The following is a 19,261-nucleotide window of genomic DNA, read 5'->3' on the forward strand; positions in this document are numbered from 1 at the left end:
AAAGAAACTATATTTGGAGAAAGTAAACATTAAATTAATCGTCATTGAAAGATAAAATCAATACATCTTAGACATATATATATATATATATATATATATATGTTAGTATGTATACATTACATTACATTACATGTATACGTACATTACATTACATGTTTTATAAATTGACCTCAAATTAACTATTGACACCCGTGAATACTTGTATACTGTATTTTTGATCATGAGTATCATATCACATTCTCAACTTCATCCACAAGAATATAAAATAATTGTGTGCATACACTTATAAAACCTACATTTAAACAAATATATATGCACAAATAATGGATTCTTCTTCTTATTGGTTATCAATTTTAACATATAAATATCATTATAAAAATGAAAGTGGTTGAGGAAGTATGGGCACATAGCAAGAGTGAAGGTTCAAGGAAACTAATGTGTACCATCAAGTACTATACATTACATGAGTAGACAACATAATCTTTTTCAAGATGAGGTTTTTGATGTTGACTTGATCAGGGTACATGACTAGCATCTAGGTGTTATATTAACAACCAACCCCACTAAATAATTCTATTATCCATATATTAAATCCAAATAAAATCTCATTTCAAATTTTCAAAGAATTAAAGAGTAATATTCTTATTTGGTTAGGTAGTTTCTCGTGATCACTTTCAATTTCTATGATGCTTATTTTAACATCAATTTGGTTACTTGGTTAATTATATTGTTATATCAATATAATCAAAATATAGATGCACTAAAACTAACGATCGTTAGTCGGAGGGGTGGACAGTAATATAAATGGCAACCACCCGGGCATCTGATGATATAAATGAACCAGAGGGTACAAAATGCTAATAATGACAACCACATAGGTATACAATGAAGTTAACTCTACATATTGAGAATATTACTATTCTTTGTGTACGTAGTGCCATATAAAATTTATATATATGTACCAATATGAACTCAAAATGGGTTACAAAAGTTAAAGTATGAAAGCTTGGGGCCACATGGGAAAAGTTCGCTTTGTCGATCCCTTAATTAAACTAGTGTATCGAAATTATCATTGTTGTTTTTTCGGGCTGGATATTCTCATCTTCCAAAGTTACAAACGAAAAAAAGTACGCAATGTAAAGTTAAACTTACAATGTGTATGTAATATAATGCTATCATGAAGTGTGCGTCGATAGTTCATACGGCAAATATGGGTTAGACCTAAAAAATTTACATTTTATCACAAACAATTTAACAAATTAATATGAAAACATATCACACTCAAGAATGAACAAGGAAAAGGAGAAAAGTAGTAATATTTGTTAAATAAAACCAATATTAATTCTAAATAAAAATTTAAAAAGCATTCATTTGTTTTCGTAGTGTTGAAATCACTCTTGAACCACATGAAAAAGGAAGAACATAAAGTGTCAATATTTGCCATAAACACACCAAATTAAAGTGATTAATCGGTATATGTTTTAACATTAAATTTAGTATAAATTTTTATAATGATATACGAGTCATAAGTCTGCACAATGCGGCGACAATAGTGGTAGCAGCGCGAGGCGACAGTGGTGTAGGAAAACGGTGGTGTAGGCAATGGGGGCGTGACGGGTGGTGGGGGCGGCAATAATGGTCAATTGTAAAAGTACTTGATGTTAAATGAGCTAGTGTGATTATCTTAAAGATTGAGAGATTTATATTGTAAATTATTTCATTAAAGGTATTATAAATATATTATATAGAAATGTTTAAATTAATAAACAAAAGATAAGGGTATTTTGGATATATCAATTCATCTTTTAAGATTTTTGGGAAAGAAGGTTACCCTTTTATAAGGGATTATAAATAGATAGCTCTAAGTCACCAATGTAACACAAAAAGATGGTGTATAATTGATATTATTACGGCCGTACGGGGTTAATTAATACTTAATAGTTTTAATTTATAATACAATTATTAAGTTATTATTTTAACGTAATAATATGCAAATAATAATCTTAAAATAATAATGAGCAAATCCTATAAAATACAATTAAACGAGCTTAGACTCTTATTTCTCCAAATTAAGTTACTGCAATATAGTTTGAAAAGATGAAAGGTGAAAAAGTGAAAAGAAATATGCACTTGAACGCGGTTTTGGAGGGGCAAATGAGAGACAGAGGAGCAATAGCTGGTAATGATGTATGTATAGGTTTAATTTAATTTTTAATTTTACAAGCCAAACACTCAAGGTGTTTACTGTTGCATTCCGCGTTTTTTAGCTTCTTCCTTTTTCTTTCCTTTTCTTTTTTTGTCACTTTTTGTTTAAATAACATACATCATATAAATTACTTTTGATACGAGGTAAGCAACTATTTAGCCATTCATAATCATTTTACTATTATGGATTGATAATGACATGTTTGTATGAGACAAGATAATAATATCAAAATAAGTTACACTGTCTACTTAATTTGCTAAATAAAAAACTTCAAGATAACATAAAGTATATACGTTGCCATAAAAGTCTATTTCGATGATATCAGCGTTTTATTTTCTTCTCTAAATTTTACTGCACTGAATACGACAATATGAGTTACGAGTACTCTAATTAACACTAGACGCGAGGAACAGTAGACTTATAAATTGTTTGACATGAAATTTGTTCTTTAAGAGAACCAAATGTTTTATAAAGGGAAAAATCCATAAAAAGGTAATCTATTTACACAAATTTCTTATTAAAGGTAACTTATTTTGTTTTCGTCTATTTAAAGTACCCTATTTTCAAAAATTTCCTAATAAAGGGTATCTCATTAGTTTTTGACAGATGACTCCCGTTAAGTGTCACGTCACCGATGCCACATCATCAGATTTGTTGATGTCATCAGATTTGCCACGTCACCAAACGAATATAAGCTAGTCAAAGTCAACTACCACATCAACAAATCTGATGACGTGACATCGGTGATGTGGCACTTAATAGACGTCGCCTGTCAAAAATTAACGAGATACCATTTATTAGGTACTTTTTGAAAATAAGGTACTTTAAATATACAAAAACAAAATAGGTTACTTTTAATAAAAAAATTTGTGTTAATAGGTTACCTTTTTATAGATTTTTCCCTTTTATAAAATATCCTTAATATATCTTTTATATATATTGTAAAATATAACACTGTGGAAATTCAAATTACTGACTAGATTCGAAGTTTATGCTTAGGTATGCGCAACCATAAAGGTTACATGATTTTTCCCGACTCGTTCTTAACATTTAAATTTTTGACCATCCATTTATATTGTCACCCTTATTTATGGTAACCGTAAACCGTACCTCTTATATTTGTTTGCTACCCTACTGCCACCAAAATTTTACTGCCAATCCACACATTTTAATATGAGCACTATATAGTATAGCTTAAAATATAATACTCCTTCCGTCCTTCGTTATTAAAATATATATATTTATATATTTTGTCACTAGAAGTTAATGCAAGATCCAGGAAGCTACGTACAGAATCCTATGTCAAATGTTTTCTCGTCTTCCTTAATAATATAGTCGACCCATGTGTTATCTTGAAATTAATAATTTGCCCATATATATATATCTTTCTTATTTATTTTCTTTCCACTTTTCTTTGATCATGTGGAGGGTGACTTGCTCTATAAGTCAAAAGCCATGCAGCAATACTACTTTTAAAGCCCTCGTTAAATTTACCTTTTCTCCCCCGGCCTTTTGAATCATTTGCATTATTCGTAATTCGTAAATCCATCTCTTTTTACAGCAAGATTCTCAAATGGCATTTCTTATGTTTATTTATTTTAACTAGCTAGAATCATATGTACCCCGTGGCGAAGCGGGATTTTTGTTTGAGGGGGGCTATATCTGTTTCATTTCAAGATAGAACTCGATGTAGGTTTGTTTGTGAAAATTATATAATTTGAACAAAATATATAAAAAAAATAAAATTCCGATCTCCCACTTTCATATAACGCTCTACATAACTCGAATCATGAATAAATGTTTTTCAGTTGTGGACGATTCTGTATGTGTAACTACATGAAAATGTTGCAAATCGATTTTGAGTTTTAACCGAATTTTTAATTTCTTGCTTTGTAAAATCAAATGGATAGTACTTTTTCACCCAATTTACTTATACCATCAATCTTAAAGGACTTGTCAATATGCAATAGTAAGGAAAAAATTTAATAAGGAAATAATCCTGTTAAATAATATATAATGACTCAAAAATTTTAATGAACATTTGGGCTAGTCGGGGGAGCTAGGCTGAGCACCCATCAGACCCCCCCTTAGCTCCGCCCCTGAAAGTACCATGTAGGATGTTGTAGATCATTTTACAATTCTTTAATGATAATAGTCCTACCATCAGCTGAATTTCTATAGTAGTCGATGTTGATGATGACTATATATATATATATATATATATATATGGGTTGAGTATTGTAAAACAAGTATTATAGTAAAACAAATAGGACAAGATCTTGACCCTTAGATTATGTTTAAATTGATCATGAAGATTCACAAAGCTATTGATGCACGATGATTTTCATGATGTATGGTGATTTTCAATGAAGAAAAACTTGTTGTTTTATCTATTTTATGTTAATACTTGTTTTATTTTACTTAAAACCTATATATATATAGTATTGTACCCGCGCGATGCGGCGGCGGTTTGGTCATGACGACGACTGGTGGTGGTGACGAACTATTGTTGGTGATGAGTGTAAGTAATTGATGTAAAGATATAGTAGAGATATTTTAAAAGATAAGGGATTGATGATGTAAATTAATTAATCAAGGGTAAAGTAGTAATTTTACATTTAACACTTTTATGAGAGAGAAAATAATAATTATTATAAGATCGTATATATATATATATATATATATATATATATCCCTTTTCTCATATAATAATACGAGTAATAGATTAATTTTGCCAAATAATAACATGCATAAAAGTTATGTCTTTCATATATAAAAAAAACTGACCCTTAAATTTTATGTTAAAATCTACAGTATATAGTTGTTTATGCATATTATTGAAAAACAAATTTGTCATTAACAAAACTTTATAATAAGATATCTTTTAAACCACAAATACATCCCATTACATATATCTATTTTGATTATACAAGAAAATGGTGCACAAAAAGTTACGTGTAAACATACACTTGTCATATTTTACAAACAATTTCATTTTTGAGTATATCGACATATTATACGTGTTTTGCCATTTCAACTTGATGGGCAGCAAACAAAAGCTAGCTAGCTAGCAAGCTCATAGTCAAAGGGTTATACATGTAACAAATGTGAACTCAAAGTATCTCTATTTTTACTATTTTTATAATAAAAACTAGAAAGTTAAAAAATTATTATCGAAACACCTGTCAACCATTTTTAGTATCTACTCACATGAAGACTATATATATACAATTAGAACTTCCATTCATTTCATCTTCAACTTCACTCTTCAATATCAATCATACACACACACCAAATTTGATTTCCATTCAATTATTTATCTTCACCTTCTTATCAAAGACTTGGTCTCTCACAATCCAAAAAGTATCAAAGAATCGCGATATCAGTTATTTTAACCTAGCTACCGTGTGTATACTGGTGACAGGATGAAAAAAGAAATGAAGGTACAAACAAAATCATCAAGAACACAATTATCATCATCATCGATGATCAACAAGCAAAAGAAATACAAAGGAGTAAGAATGAGGAGTTGGGGTTCATATGTTTCCGAAATTCGAGCTCCTAATCAAAAAACCCGAATTTGGTTAGGCTCTTATTCTACTCCTGAAGCTGCAGCTAGAGCTTATGATGCAGCCTTACTTTGTCTCAAAGGCCCAAAAGCAAATCTTAACTTTGATCACACTCAATATGAACATCATGACTACTATTCCACTACTACCATGTCCCCTAAATCCATCCAAAAAATTGCTGCTGCTGCAGCCAATGCCAATAATAATGTTACAATCACTAACGATCAATCATCTCCGTCATTTCCGTCACCGTTATCTCCATCACCGTCATCTCCATCACCGTTATCTCCATCACCGTCATATTCTTCGTCTATTTCGTCGTTAACTTCCACAACAATACCTACAAATCCAATAGAAGATGATGAAACATTTTTTTCACCAAATGATCCTCTTGATGGCACATTAATGTCAATGGTTGCACCATGGTACAACTTTGATTACATTAATGATGGAATGATGCTTGATACATCGTTTTTCGAGTTTGATCATTCTAAAATTACTGAAAATGTTTATGATGATGAAGAAAGTGGTGATATCTATCTTTGGAGCTTCTGCAGATAAATTTTTTTTGCTGATTCGGATATATTCTTTTAATGATCTTCAAATTGAAGAAACATTTACTGACAATTTTTTTACTGATTTTATTTAGTTTTTACACAAATATTATTATATTATATTTATTTATATTTATATATGTAAAGGGGTGTGGGGGAATAATATTTTTTGGACGATCCCATGTGAGGCTCTTGAAAATATACTATTGTATGTCACAAATGTAATGTTCTTTGTCTCCTTGATTTAAATGAAAAAGAAACAGGACAATATTTTATTGGTTATACATTTCTACGTACATTAAATTTCTAGAATCATTTTGTAGATTACTTAATTCAATGTTATATTATATACTTTACTAAAACAAAACAATGTAAATAGTAACACCCTCGTCAGTGGCGGAACTTGACCAATTGTTTCGAGGGGGTCAATTTGTACTGGCAAAAGATCAAGAGGGGTGAACTTGTAATATTATTACTTTTTTAAACCCTCTTGTATAAAATTTACAGTTACAGCTCAAAGTTTTAGAGGGGCACAAACCACCCCCCCCTTTGGAAGTTCCGCCGATGACCCTCGTGACGAGTTACTATTTACTCACGTTACAACCTGTACCAATGTTCGGATTTTACCACATTGTATTCTGTTCGCTTTCTTTTACGGGTTACTTTTTGGTGTTTTACTTTCTTTTTTTTTTCTTTTGATTCATTCAATCTTTTTGTGGCCACACCATATACCATTACTTGCATTTTGTTACATCGTACGTATCTCGCTTGAATTCTTAATTAATATATATATATATATATATATATATTGACGATTTTGTCATATCGTAACCAGTTCGGGTTTTCTAACTACATGTTACTTCTTGGTTTCTTGCACACTTTTAAAAAAAATGGCCAAGTTAAAATTCGTTCACATCATACCCCGCACGTAACACCATCTAGGTTTTGCCACATAACATCCCGTTCGAGTTTTTACTATGAATTATTTTTGTTTTTTTCACACCATTTGGGTTTTGCCACACCATTGAGACCTCCCAAACTCGGGGCCTGGAAATTACTAGTATGTATTATGTGTGTACTTTGTTTTTAATCTAGCAGGAAAATTTAAATACGTAATATAAATTTATGGAGTTAAACTACGAACTTCTGCGCGCTTATCGAATATTAAATGGTACTCTTTCGGGTTTTTCATCATTACTATTATTTCCCAAGTTTTGCTAAAACAAGTTTATCAAAACACAAGATAAGATATTAGTTTGCCATGTACAATTTTTTATTAATTATTACTGAATTAAATAATTTCAAGCTGATTACAGAAAATGAATTAAGAAAGATTGAAAAAAACAGTTCAATGTCGCTTTTTGCAGGTTTTAGACCTCAATACCTCAACGTTGTATGGAGAAGGTTAAGATGTAAACAGACGTTATCTTTAGATAGATAAAAAGGCTGCTTCCACGTTCCATGCCACCCATATATTGAATATAGACACGTATAGTAATTCAACTACACTTAATTGAATGACAAACAACTCTTATAGTACCTATATACAAGAACCCCCTCTGGTGTTTAACTATGAACACTTAAGTTAAAGTAGCAAGTGCTCGTTGGATGTTATACTCTCGGTACAAGTGTGCTTAGTTTCCTTAATTTAGACTCCAACCTCGTATACATGATATTCTAGTCTAACACAAATTACGTAATCCTACATATTTTACAAATTTGGCTAAATATATTGGAAAAAGTGAGGGTAAATTTGGCTAATATGTATATGTTCCCGCGAACAAAAACTTTCGTTCAATTTAGTGTCATAGTTCGTTCGTGTGTACAGTTAAACTTAAATGAATGAAGGTGATCAAGTCTCGTTTGTATTCGTTTGGTTCATTGACAACCCTAGTAGTGTTTGCTTGCTTTTAATTCTTTATGGCTATGTGTTTGCTTAATGGGCTAGACACGAATTTAACCGGCCTCTACAGTCTGCAGTTACTTTTATAAGATACTAACTAGGAAGTCTAGGATATCCGGATAACCTGTCTCGTAATGGGCCTCTAGACCTCTAATTAATCCAGCCCAAGTTGCAAATTCAAGACTCCCACAAGTTATATGTCCATGTCGGCCAAGCTGTGACTTGTGATTTGTGAAACGTAGTCCATTAGTCCATACTCAGAGAATCCTCTTCCCAAACAACTATATAATAACATATCACCGCACATCACGCAGTCAGAACTCTAGTTATTGTATATTACAGGACCAACAAAAAAAGTTTGTTTAGCAGGAAACCCTTGACATGAAGAATTTTTATTTTTATTTTTTTCCAAACGGCATAAAGAAATTTTATTAAGAGAGACCAATCTAACAAGATGCAAGAGGTCAAAATTACAACGAAACCAAACTACGATCTAGACTACTTACATGAGAAATTGTTTAATTAATGTGTCATGCATCATCACTAAAAAGTAGTCAGACACATTATTGATCTTATGCTTGCTAATCTATATGAAATGTCTTTTTTTTTAAACAGCCGAAAACAAAATTTTAGCAATTCAATTCCAAGATGACAAGTTTTACTTGTCAAATTCTTGTTTTAGTACAACTTGGGAGTGATTTCTTTTACATATTCAAAAATAAAACAGAAGGCAAAAAAAAAGGTACATTTTAATTGCAAATCTCACGAGCATTTTCTACACGAGAGTTGGCAGTATCAAATAAAATCCTTAAGTTTTGTTGCTGATAATTTGCAATAACATTTAACACCGAGTTCACGTTATTGGGGGCTGATGCCATCGCCAAGTAAGCGAGTGACCCGGCACTACTATGTATCAATGTGTTCTCCATAGGTAGAACGATGTCCAGCCCCGAAAAATGTAGTGTCATTTTGGGGGCGACCTCTTCATGTGTCACAGAGAAACATGTGTCAAATGCACCTAATGAAGAAAACGGCCCTTGTGTTTGGTTCCTAAATGCCTCCTTAATTGCGTTATAAGCACAGGCACAAATCGTGTTATGGCTGTGCCTGAATCGATAATGGTTCCTCCACCGGTGGTTGGGTTGAAGTCAAGTAGCTCTTGAGCTATAGGTACCTTGACTCGACCCACACTTATGCCAGTGAGATTCACATAGTATGATGAAGGTCTAGGTGAGTTTTTTAGAAGTGGTGTGTATTTGATAGTTTTGGGCTGACCATTTGGGCCGAGTCTAAGTGAACCCGAGAAATAGTAAGATCTAAAACTAGGTAAACAATATGATAACACACCCGAGTATAATGATCCAGATTGAGAAAGGACTGACAAAGATCCACGGCCCAAGCTCAATAACCCTTGAGGAGGGATTGATTTACCCGATACAGAACCTATGCACCCAAAAACATAGCTAGGGATCGTGTCATTGGACAATTGAATACTGTCACGAGATAACATAGCTGAAAATGAGGATTTACCACCGTATGATTGGTTAAACAAGCAATTACCAAGTATCAGTCCAGCTGTTGGACATGAAAGCCTATGGGCTTGAACACACTCTAAAGTTGCACAATCCACCGTAAAATAACTAATTGACGTGTTAGGAGAGAATGTAGTGGATGAAAAACTCGTACATCCACTACATAGAAGCCATGCAGTGTCTGCACTAGTGTCCAACACCATGAACATAAGTTGTGTGGGCATGCCAATTTTCGCACGGGCCACATAGTTACCGATATTTATGACTTGGCCCGGTGCAATTGGCACAGAAGTTATGGGCTTTGAGGCAACAAGGCTCAACAAGTAGCTTAGCCGTTGAGGGTCTTTGGAGTCAAACGGAGAGCACTTACCGTAGATATGGATGATGGAAAGATCCGAAGCATCCGGTTTTGGTTCCAAAGATGGGCATGGATCAAAGCTTTTGTGGTATCAAGAAAAACATTGAAGAAGATGGCAAATATAGTTAGAGTCCATGACTTTGGATGGATTAGTTGAAACACAACATTCTCTGTAACTCTCTATATAAAAGAGTTTTAGGCAAGTGAATTGAAAATAATACCCAAGTCATTATTTTTCTTCTTGGAATCTTGGTTTCTTTGGAAGATGTTAAGTGATTTTTGGAAGGTCACATTGATTTGAATCGATTCTATCCTATCCAAAAAATACATATGGATTTATAAATTATTTATTTTATTTAAATGAATTCAAATCGTTATCTATAAACCCTTATAAATGAAATAGAATTTAAGACTTTAAGCACTTTTTACAATATCTTTAAATTATCCTTAACTCTAAAATAAGTAACACACGTTCACTTTTTTGTCTCCCTTTCTTTCATACTATCACTTTCTAGTGTGACAGTATCCATCATCACCGACACTCCAACTATCGACTTCCGTATCCATTATCACTACACTTAACTATCATTTTTTAAATGGTACCGCTGCAACGCGCGAACATCCATCTAGTTTTTAAAAAATTGTAACACTGTATAAGGCATTACTTATTGCTTGGTACAAAACATACAAATGTACAGTAGCTTATTTTCCTTTAAATGCTATAATAATCGATCGACCGACTTCTTTTAATGTCAAGTTTATACTCTGCTGTTCGCAATAGAAGATAAAAACAAGTCACGTTTTATTTAATTCTATACTTTTGTTTAATTTACACTACATGAATTAAATGAACACTTCACTAAAATAATAAAAAAATACATTACTTTAATAAAATAAAAACAATAAAATAAATTTGAGTTTTGTTAATAACAGTCCTTAGGACTGTTAGTATTAATTAATTTGATGCATTAAAATTTGTATTTTGTCTTATGAAAATTCAGGAAGACAGTCATTGATATATAAAGTACTACTTTTTATGCATGTAATAAGCTGTTAATGACAACCCTTAAAGTTGTCATTATCATTTTCCAATAAATTTAAACACGACAAAATACGTATTAACACCCCTATACTTGAGTGATATGCAACAAAAGTTTTCATAGTTTCGATTTTTGAGGGTCAAAATCCTTAAAAAGGAAGAATTTGACACATGTTGATAGTTTTGTGTAATAACCGATACATTAGATAAGTTGAAATATTTCCCTTAACATTAGCTCAAAACCCTAATAGATACTCAAAACCCTAATTTTATTCTTTCGATCTTGATCATTATCATCTTTATTTCATTAATAATTAATCATAATGGAGTATCTACATTGTGAAGCAGTACACAAGAAGCCAAAATCAAACATGAATTACTATTCATCATGTGGGTTTCAATCTGAAAATCCAGATTTTAAAAACATGCTTTCAAAAGCCAAGAACCATCTTTCTGCAGTAGCTGCTTCTTGCCAAGGTCTTATTGAGAATAAACCGAATCGGTTTTCTGAAGTTGGTAGGCCCAACAAGAAAAGGGCTTATAAGATTGAAGAGAAATTGGTTAAAAAAGATGAATCTTTTAGTAAAAAGATTCAAGAACCCGAAAAGAAGGTTGATCAAAAGGGTTATAATCAGCCAGGTGGCGAAAGGCTGCCCAAGAAACGAAAGGTGGATCATCAGACGCGTGCAGGTGCGTGCTTTCTTTGTTAATTGAAAAGAATATAGTTACTAGGGGTTCAAATGTTAGTTATCGTAAGAAAGATGGAAAAGTTATCGCGAAAGGGCGGGCCTATGATGAAGGGATTCAATGTGATTGTTGTGGAGTGTACTTTTTATTGTGTAAATTTGAAGCTCATGCTGGTAGTACTTATCATAGACCAGCAGCTTATATCTTTCTTGAAGATGGGACTGGGAGGTCTGTTTCTGACTGCCAAAATCAAATAAAGAAACTCGATAACCATCATGTGTTTAAGGTTCCTAAAACACCAGATCGTGCGTGTGAAGTCCCTAAGCCTTCACAGGTATTGACAGAGCATGATGAATTCTGTTGGGTATGCAAAGATGGGGGTGAGTTGTTATGTGATTCTTGTACATCATGTTACCATCTGTCCTGCATTGGGTTGAAAAGCATGCCGAAATCATGTTACTGGTTTTGTCCTACCTGTTCTTGTGGTATTTGTGATCGTGATAAGATTGGTAACTTCACTGATGATGAAGCTCGCAGCAAAGTTAAATGTGGACAATGTCGGCACCAGTACCACATTGATTGTATTAGAAATTTGGGATTTTCAATTTCTTGTGATTCTCAAAATTGGTTTTGTAAAGAGGCATGTGAACGAATATTTCTCGGTCTTAAGGGGATATCTGGCCGGGCGATTCCTTTGCCAGTTGATGGCTTAAATTGGAGATTGTTACAGGTTGACTATGAACACAGCATGGAGGACTATGCAGAAACTTATGGTAAACTAAATAACGCGTTACATGTGATGCACGAGTGTTTTGAGATGGTAAACAATCCGTTGTCCGGCAATGATATCATGGAAGATGTCATCTTTAGTAGAGATATAAAGGGTTCTAATTTTGCGGGGTTTTATACTGCAGTTTTGGAGAAAGATGAGGAAATAGTTACTGTGGTTAACTTTCGGGTGCATGGTTGTAAAGTGGCTGAGATTCCATTAGTTGCAACCAGATTTCAACACAGAAAATTAGGGATGTGCAGGATTTTGATGGATGAGCTTGAAAGAAAATTGGAATACTTAGGGGTTAAGAGACTCGTTTTGACTGCCGTTTCACAGATGGTTATTACTTGGACAGAGTCATTTGGGTTCACTGTGATGTCAGAAGCTGAATGTTTAGAAGCTGTTGACTGCAAGTTTCTTGAATTTCCTGGTACCGTAAAATGTCAGAAAATCTTGAAGAATATGTGAGCAGATATGTTTATTGTAGTTCTTTATAAGGTAAATGTGACTTAGTCAGACAGGATTAACTAGTTTATGTAAATTGAAATTTTTGTAATCATGTTAGATATTATGCAACCCATCTGTAGTTTTTAACATGACAAATCAATTTTGTGTTCTGTTTTACGTTGTGTCACATAAAGTTTAGACCTTTAGCTTGATAATCCTAAAACTTACAAAACATGTAAAGTTTTTGAATCAAATACTTCTTAATCAGCTCTTAGACATTACTAAATACATTATGTATGTTGATATTATGATGACAATTCCTGTCACTTTACAGTCTATGTGTGTCTTTTGTTTTTTTGTCATGAGCCCATTTTATATGTTCTGTTTTTACATGATGCAAGGACTCTGATGTGTAGTTCTTTTTTTTTTTTTTGCTTAGAGTCCAAGCTTATATGAGTGGTACATTGTTGATACACTGTTTTGTACCTCACGGTTATCTTTATCTTCCAAAAATACACGTTACTTATACCGTGTTTTGTTACTGCAAAGTTTTAAATATGTACTTCAGTTTTATTAGTCTTGAACTCTTGATAAGAATCTGTCTATCTGCTAGATATGGCCATCTTGTGACTTGTGTCATGAAGACATTGAAGGGGATGGTGTAATATGCGTAGCTGTTAACATTCTGCCAACTGAATTTGCAAAGAGGTGCTGTGAACTCATACCTTAAATAATTCTCTAATTCGATGTTTTTTTGCTTCATTTCCTTGAATTTATTCTTTCGGTAAGATGGTTGCTATTGTTCTTGTATTATGGCCTCTAACCTGTATAATAAAGGCTTCCCAACATTTTGGTGATGTTCTTTCCCATTTTATTGGGAGCTTAGCCATGATGGATATTGAAGATTTACCTCTTCACTTAAGGAGAGCTTGTATAGCACATGGAGGAGCTCTTACTAACTTATACAATTATATCCCCTGAATGCGGAATTCACAGTAAGTGACTAAGTGTTCTCATGCTACTTAATACTGTGTCTTCTTTACATGATAGGGTGATTTATGTTAAGATTTAACATCTGCTGCTCGAGAGAGAATGCTGAAATCCTCTTGACCTGTATACTCTAATTAGTAATTACTTAATCCAGTTTTTGAATTGATTTGCAACATTATGCACATTATTCCCGATAGGGATTTCCCTTGGGTTCATCTAATAAGTTCCCATTTATAGCAGCCTGACTTCCTCTTTGTCATCTTTTGTTTTATTTCAGTTGGTTCTAAAGGTCACATAATGTTTACCGAATTGCATGTGTATATTTATATCTTTTGACCTCTATGTTAGGAGATTTGTAGGATGTTGCGTCTTATCTGATTTCAGTTATAGTATTGGTATAACAGCACTTCTTTCTCAAAGTTTCTAAAACCAGAATTGGTACAGTGCATGCCTTGAGGAATGGTCACAAGGCCATTAAGATGTTTACTGACCAAAGCAATTTATTATACATGGAATATTTAATATGACTTAAAAAGATAAAATTCTCTACCCAATCATTCAGCTTGATGTGTACTTTAATTTTAGGTTATATCAACTAATGTGAATTTATCCCTGTGACGTCCAGGGACTTGCAGGGAACGTTGCCAATGTCGTCTCTAATAGGAGGAGATATACTATGCTGGTTTGTTTCTTATTCCCATACTTCACTATCAGTTTATATTACAATGTTATCACATAATGTATATCACGGGATCACATAAAGTCCTTATAGCCGTGGACTTTATGATTGGTGTGTTGGATAACCTTCATCCAGGTGATTGATAAAAAAGAGAGAGAATAGACAAGTCTTCTCTCTTCTACTTGGTTTTCTTATAGTTATTTTTGTTGCTTGCTAGAAGTTTTCATAAGTGTTCGTAAACCCGTATAGTGGTGAACTGGCGATGTTCTTTTCTCTGTTCTGTCTTGGTATATTGAAGGTTACCCCATTTGTGTTCTTGTTAGTCACTGTACTTTATGCTTTTATGGGGTCGATATCGTTATCGCTATGAGTCTATTGCCTCCAACTTTTCATTGCACCATTGTTAGTGCCTGCATTGAGGTACTGCACTCTTCATTACCATATGGCAAATTTTTTGTTCTAATTATATTTCATAACCAACAGCATGCATTATTGTATTTTACTGATTCTGTTGTTTCGTTTATTGTTAAAGATGATTTGTTTCTTATTGCAGCTTAAAAAGCATCTTGCTACTGCTAGCTATGTTAATGATTCAATGTTCAAGCTACATGATGCAGCCAAAGGTGGTGGTATTACGATTTTTGGTGAAATGGTCTTGGATCTAGGAATAGGTAGGTTATTTTTTCTTCTTAGTTTTGTAAATATGTGTCAATTCAGTTAGCTGGGTGTATAGTATATTAGTATTGCATCAAAAATTCCGTTTCAGAATTGAGAAAATGTCAATTGATTAGATATACAATGCTCTCTAAATTCTTATCTGTTGGTGGTGATTTTTTAGTATACTGTAGTTGTATTACTTTTATTTTGGGTGGTTCTTCAGCAGAAAAAGCAGTAGAATACTAGAATATTGTAGACCACAAAGAAGAGCAAGATTTTGTCAAAGTTAATAAATAAAAATTGTCGTCCCGTCCCTTAAAGAGAAGGTATAGATTTATATTGCAATGTTACTATAGCAGGGTCTTTTTAACACACAACATACACACCATATCTTGACAAGAAAATGTACACAGAGTTTCAAGTTTGAGCTCAACTGGACCGGACTGACATGTGATTTGTGAAACGTATAGTCCATTAGTCCATACTAGAGAATCTTCCACAATACAATAACAGCACATCACGAAGGCGAAATTCTAGTTATTGTATATTACAGGACCAACAAAATAAGTTTGTTTAGTAGGAAACTATTGACATGAAAAAATGGTTCAGTTAATTTGTCATGCATCACTAAAAAGTAATCAGACGAAAAGAAAATTTTAAAATTTCATAAAAAGAAATACAAGCAATTCCAAGATGACAAGTTTTATTTGTCAAAATCTTGTTTTAGTACAACTTGAGATTGAATTCTTTTACATATTCAAAAATAAAACAGAAGGAAGAAAAAGGTACATTTTAGTTGCAAATCTCACGAGCAATTCCCACACGAGAGTTAGCAGTATCAAATAAAATCCTTAAGTTTTGTTGTTGCAAATTTGCAATAACATTCAACACCGAGTTCACATTATTGGGGGCTGATGCCATTGCCAAGCAAGCGAGTGACCCGGCACTGCTATGTATCAATGTGTTCTCCATAGGTAGAACGATGTCCAGCCCCGAAAAATGTAGTGTCATTTTGGGGGCGACCTCTTCATGTGTCACAGAGAAACATGTGTCAAATGCACCTAATGAAGAAAACGGCCCTTGTGTTTGGTTCCTAAATGCCTCCTTAATTGCGTTATAAGCATCAGGCACAAATCGTGTTATGACTGTGCCTGAATCGATAATGGTTCCTCCACCGGTGGTTGGGTTGAAGTCAAGTAGCTCTTGAGCTATAGGTACCTTGACTCGACCCACACTTATGCCGGTGAGATTCACATAGTATAATGAAGGTCGACGTGGGTTATTTAGAAGTGGTGTGTATTTGATGGTTTTGGGCTGACCATTAGGGCCAAGTCTAAGTGAACCCGAGAAATAGTAAGATCTAAAACTAGGTAAACAATATGAGAACACACCCGAGTACAATGATCCAGATTGAGAAAGCACTGACAAAGATCCTCGGCCCAAGCCCAATAACCCTTGAGGAGGGATTGATTTACCTGAGACAGAGCCTATGCACCCAAAAACATAGCTAGGGATCGTGTCATTTGCCAATTGAAGATTGTCACGTGATAACATAGCTGAAAATGAGGAATCACCACCATATGATTGGTTAAACAAGCAATTACCAAGTGTCGGTCCAACTGTTGGACATGAAAGCCCATGGGCTTGAACACACTCTGAAGTTGCACAATCTACCGTTAAATAACTGCTTGACGTGTTAGGAGAGAATGTAGTGGATGAACAACCCGTACATCCATTACATGGAAGCCATGCAGTGTCTGCACTAGTGTCCAACACCATGAACATAAGTTGCGGGGGTGTGCCAATTTTCACACGGGCCACATAGTTACCAATATTTATGACTTGGCCCGGTGCAATTGGCACAGAAGTTACGGGCTTTGAGGCAACAAGGCTCGACAAGTAGCTTAGCCGTTGAGGGTCTTTAGCGGCCATGTTAAGGACCGTAGTGGCCCATGAAGAAGTAGGCTTTGGTGAGTCAAACGGTGAGCATTTACCGTATATATGGATGATGGAAAGATCCGAAGCATCTGATTTTGGTTTCAAAGTTGGGCATGGATCAAAAGCTCTTGTGGTAGCAAGAAAAGCAATGAAGAAGATGGCAAATATAGTTGAGTCCATGACTTTGGATTGATATTTTGAAACACAACATTCTCTATAACCCTTTATATAAAAGAGTATTAGGCAAGTGAATTGACAATAATACCCAAGTCTTTATTATTTGCCTTCCTGGAATCTTGGTTTCATTGGAAGATGTCAAGTGATTTTTGGAAGGTCATAATGATTTCAATAGGTTCTATCCTATCCAAAAAAATATATATGGATTGATTAATTATTTATTTTATCTAAATGAATCCAAATCGTTATTTTTAAATAACTAGCTTAATAACCCGTGTACTACGCGGGCAAATCAAGAAAAAATTTGTTTTGATCTATTGAAAAGTTATTTATGATATACTACGTATTATAGTTAACATTTGTGATTAATGCATATACTAATTAGCTATATCTAATTTCTTGTGTTTTAATAAAAGATTTAAAAAATTTTAAAAATTAACTAATAAATGATGTCATAAATCATTTAAGTAAAAAAGAAAAAAATTATAAGAAATTTTTTAATAATACCAAGTAAATTTGTCTTTATAAATAATGATGTAAGTAAAATCTTATATAATATATATAGAGAGAGATTGTAGCACTACCAAATGATCTAACCTAAAATGATGGTATAAGGCATGGCTCATTGGCAGTTGGCACAAAACTTAAAAATGTACAATAGCTTATTTAACTTTGAATGCTATAACAATGAGTTCTCCAATATACCGTTCCCAATCAAGCAACCGACTTCTTTTAAATACAATTTTTTGTTTGCATATGTATGAATTGACAAATGATGACAAATTTAGTCCTGTGATAATATGGGTCTACTTGAAGCACGGGGTTGGTCTGTCACGGACTCACGGGTAATTGGCCCGGCCCACTCACGTGTTACTTTAGACTCTTATTTTTCTGTCTTTTTGTACTCACAAATTAATGATTGTTCATAAAATAAAAAAGTACAGAATATATGTTTTGATGTAGTAGTAATAACACAAAGCATATAACTTACATGGATAGAAGAGACATAACTCTATATGGATACAAGAAAGGATGGATCATACATGAATTGTATTGTGTAAATTTTGACATTTTGTCACTTAACTTAAGCATCAATCTGACAAGTTTAACTGTTTAAGTATAAGTCAAGTTGGACTGGTGATTTTTTGATTGAAGTATGTTATGTTCTGTTGTTAATAATGGAACACTTCTGTTTGTAGGAACAAAGAGAAGGATTCCTAATAGATCAACCTAATTATCCTCCTAATCATATGATGAAGCCACATGAAAAAATCAAGTGGGGTGATGTATGAAAGATAATGAATAAATTACACATGTCAAAATGTTGTGGTATTAAGAGATTATTAGGCTAAAGTTTTAAGAGGATTAATCATTTTCCCTTTCTAAAACTGATTAATACGGAATTTTCATAATTGAGACAATGAACTTGGTCAATCATAAAAAAAGTGATAGCTCACACATTTGTGGAGATATTAAGTTCATAATCTCAAAATATGCAAACAATTTTTAGAATCTTGCATTTCTTCCGAGTATTTTGTTTAGTGTCTAATCAATAACCAATTAATAAGCATAAGTCACGTGGTACTCGCATTTGTAAGATTCATGGGTCTTTTAGAAGGGTTTTTGGGAATAAGAAGGTTTCGGGTTCAAATTTTCTTCATTGTGTTAAGAGAGTTCCCCAGAGATATTCTTTGTAGGTAGAAAATGACTGGCCCAAAAGACATCAAAGACTAAGAATTATCATGCCAATCTA

At 33.3% G+C, this 19,261-nt stretch overlaps 3 protein-coding genes and 1 pseudogene across 4 annotated transcripts; 2 read left to right on the forward strand and 2 right to left on the reverse strand.

Annotated features, from left to right (window-relative positions):
* The first annotated feature begins 5,478 nt into the window (after positions 1 to 5,478).
* On the forward strand, positions 5,479 to 6,336 carry LOC122587882 (ethylene-responsive transcription factor ERF014-like). The gene has a single exon (XM_043760042.1). It carries the CDS (start codon positions 5,632 to 5,634, stop codon positions 6,334 to 6,336), a length of 705 nt encoding a protein of 234 aa, XP_043615977.1. The 5' UTR covers positions 5,479 to 5,631.
* Positions 6,337 to 8,981: 2,645 nt separating this feature from the next.
* On the reverse strand, positions 8,982 to 10,352 carry LOC122587883 (annotated as a pseudogene).
* A 1,306-nt stretch (positions 10,353 to 11,658) lies between these two features.
* LOC122589525 (increased DNA methylation 1-like) lies at positions 11,659 to 15,598 on the forward strand. 2 transcript variants are annotated; one of them, XR_006322276.1, is made up of 3 exons: positions 11,659 to 13,118; positions 13,681 to 14,062; positions 14,683 to 15,598. XR_006322276.1 is itself a non-coding variant. In XM_043761824.1 (2 exons), the coding sequence occupies exon 1, from the start codon at positions 12,291 to 12,293 to the stop codon at positions 13,086 to 13,088; it is 798 nt and encodes a 265-aa protein (XP_043617759.1). In that variant the 5' UTR covers positions 11,659 to 12,290; the 3' UTR covers positions 13,089 to 13,118; positions 13,681 to 15,598. The 2 variants fall into 2 exon arrangements, 1 of the variants encoding a protein (XP_043617759.1); XM_043761824.1 differs by having other exon boundaries at positions 13,681 to 15,598.
* Positions 15,599 to 16,031: 433 nt separating this feature from the next.
* LOC122588849 (aspartyl protease AED3) lies at positions 16,032 to 17,533 on the reverse strand. The gene has a single exon (XM_043761064.1). The coding sequence runs from the start codon at positions 17,509 to 17,511 to the stop codon at positions 16,186 to 16,188; it is 1,326 nt and encodes a 441-aa protein (XP_043616999.1). The 5' UTR covers positions 17,512 to 17,533; the 3' UTR covers positions 16,032 to 16,185.
* Between the last annotated feature and the right edge of the window lie 1,728 nt (positions 17,534 to 19,261).

This window comes from Erigeron canadensis, chromosome 2 (genome assembly GCF_010389155.1).
Source record: "Erigeron canadensis isolate Cc75 chromosome 2, C_canadensis_v1, whole genome shotgun sequence".
Taxonomy (NCBI): Eukaryota; Viridiplantae; Streptophyta; class Magnoliopsida; order Asterales; family Asteraceae; genus Erigeron; species Erigeron canadensis.

Bases quoted from the DNA above. Each gene is read 5' to 3' on its own strand.
- LOC122589525 (XM_043761824.1), top strand. From the start codon at position 12,291: ATGCCGAAATCATGTTACTGGTTTTGTCCTACCTGTTCTTGTGGTATT.
- LOC122587882 (XM_043760042.1), top strand. From the start codon at position 5,632: ATGAAAAAAGAAATGAAGGTACAAACAAAATCATCAAGAACACAATTA.
- LOC122588849 (XM_043761064.1), bottom strand. From the start codon at position 17,511: ATGGACTCAACTATATTTGCCATCTTCTTCATTGCTTTTCTTGCTACC.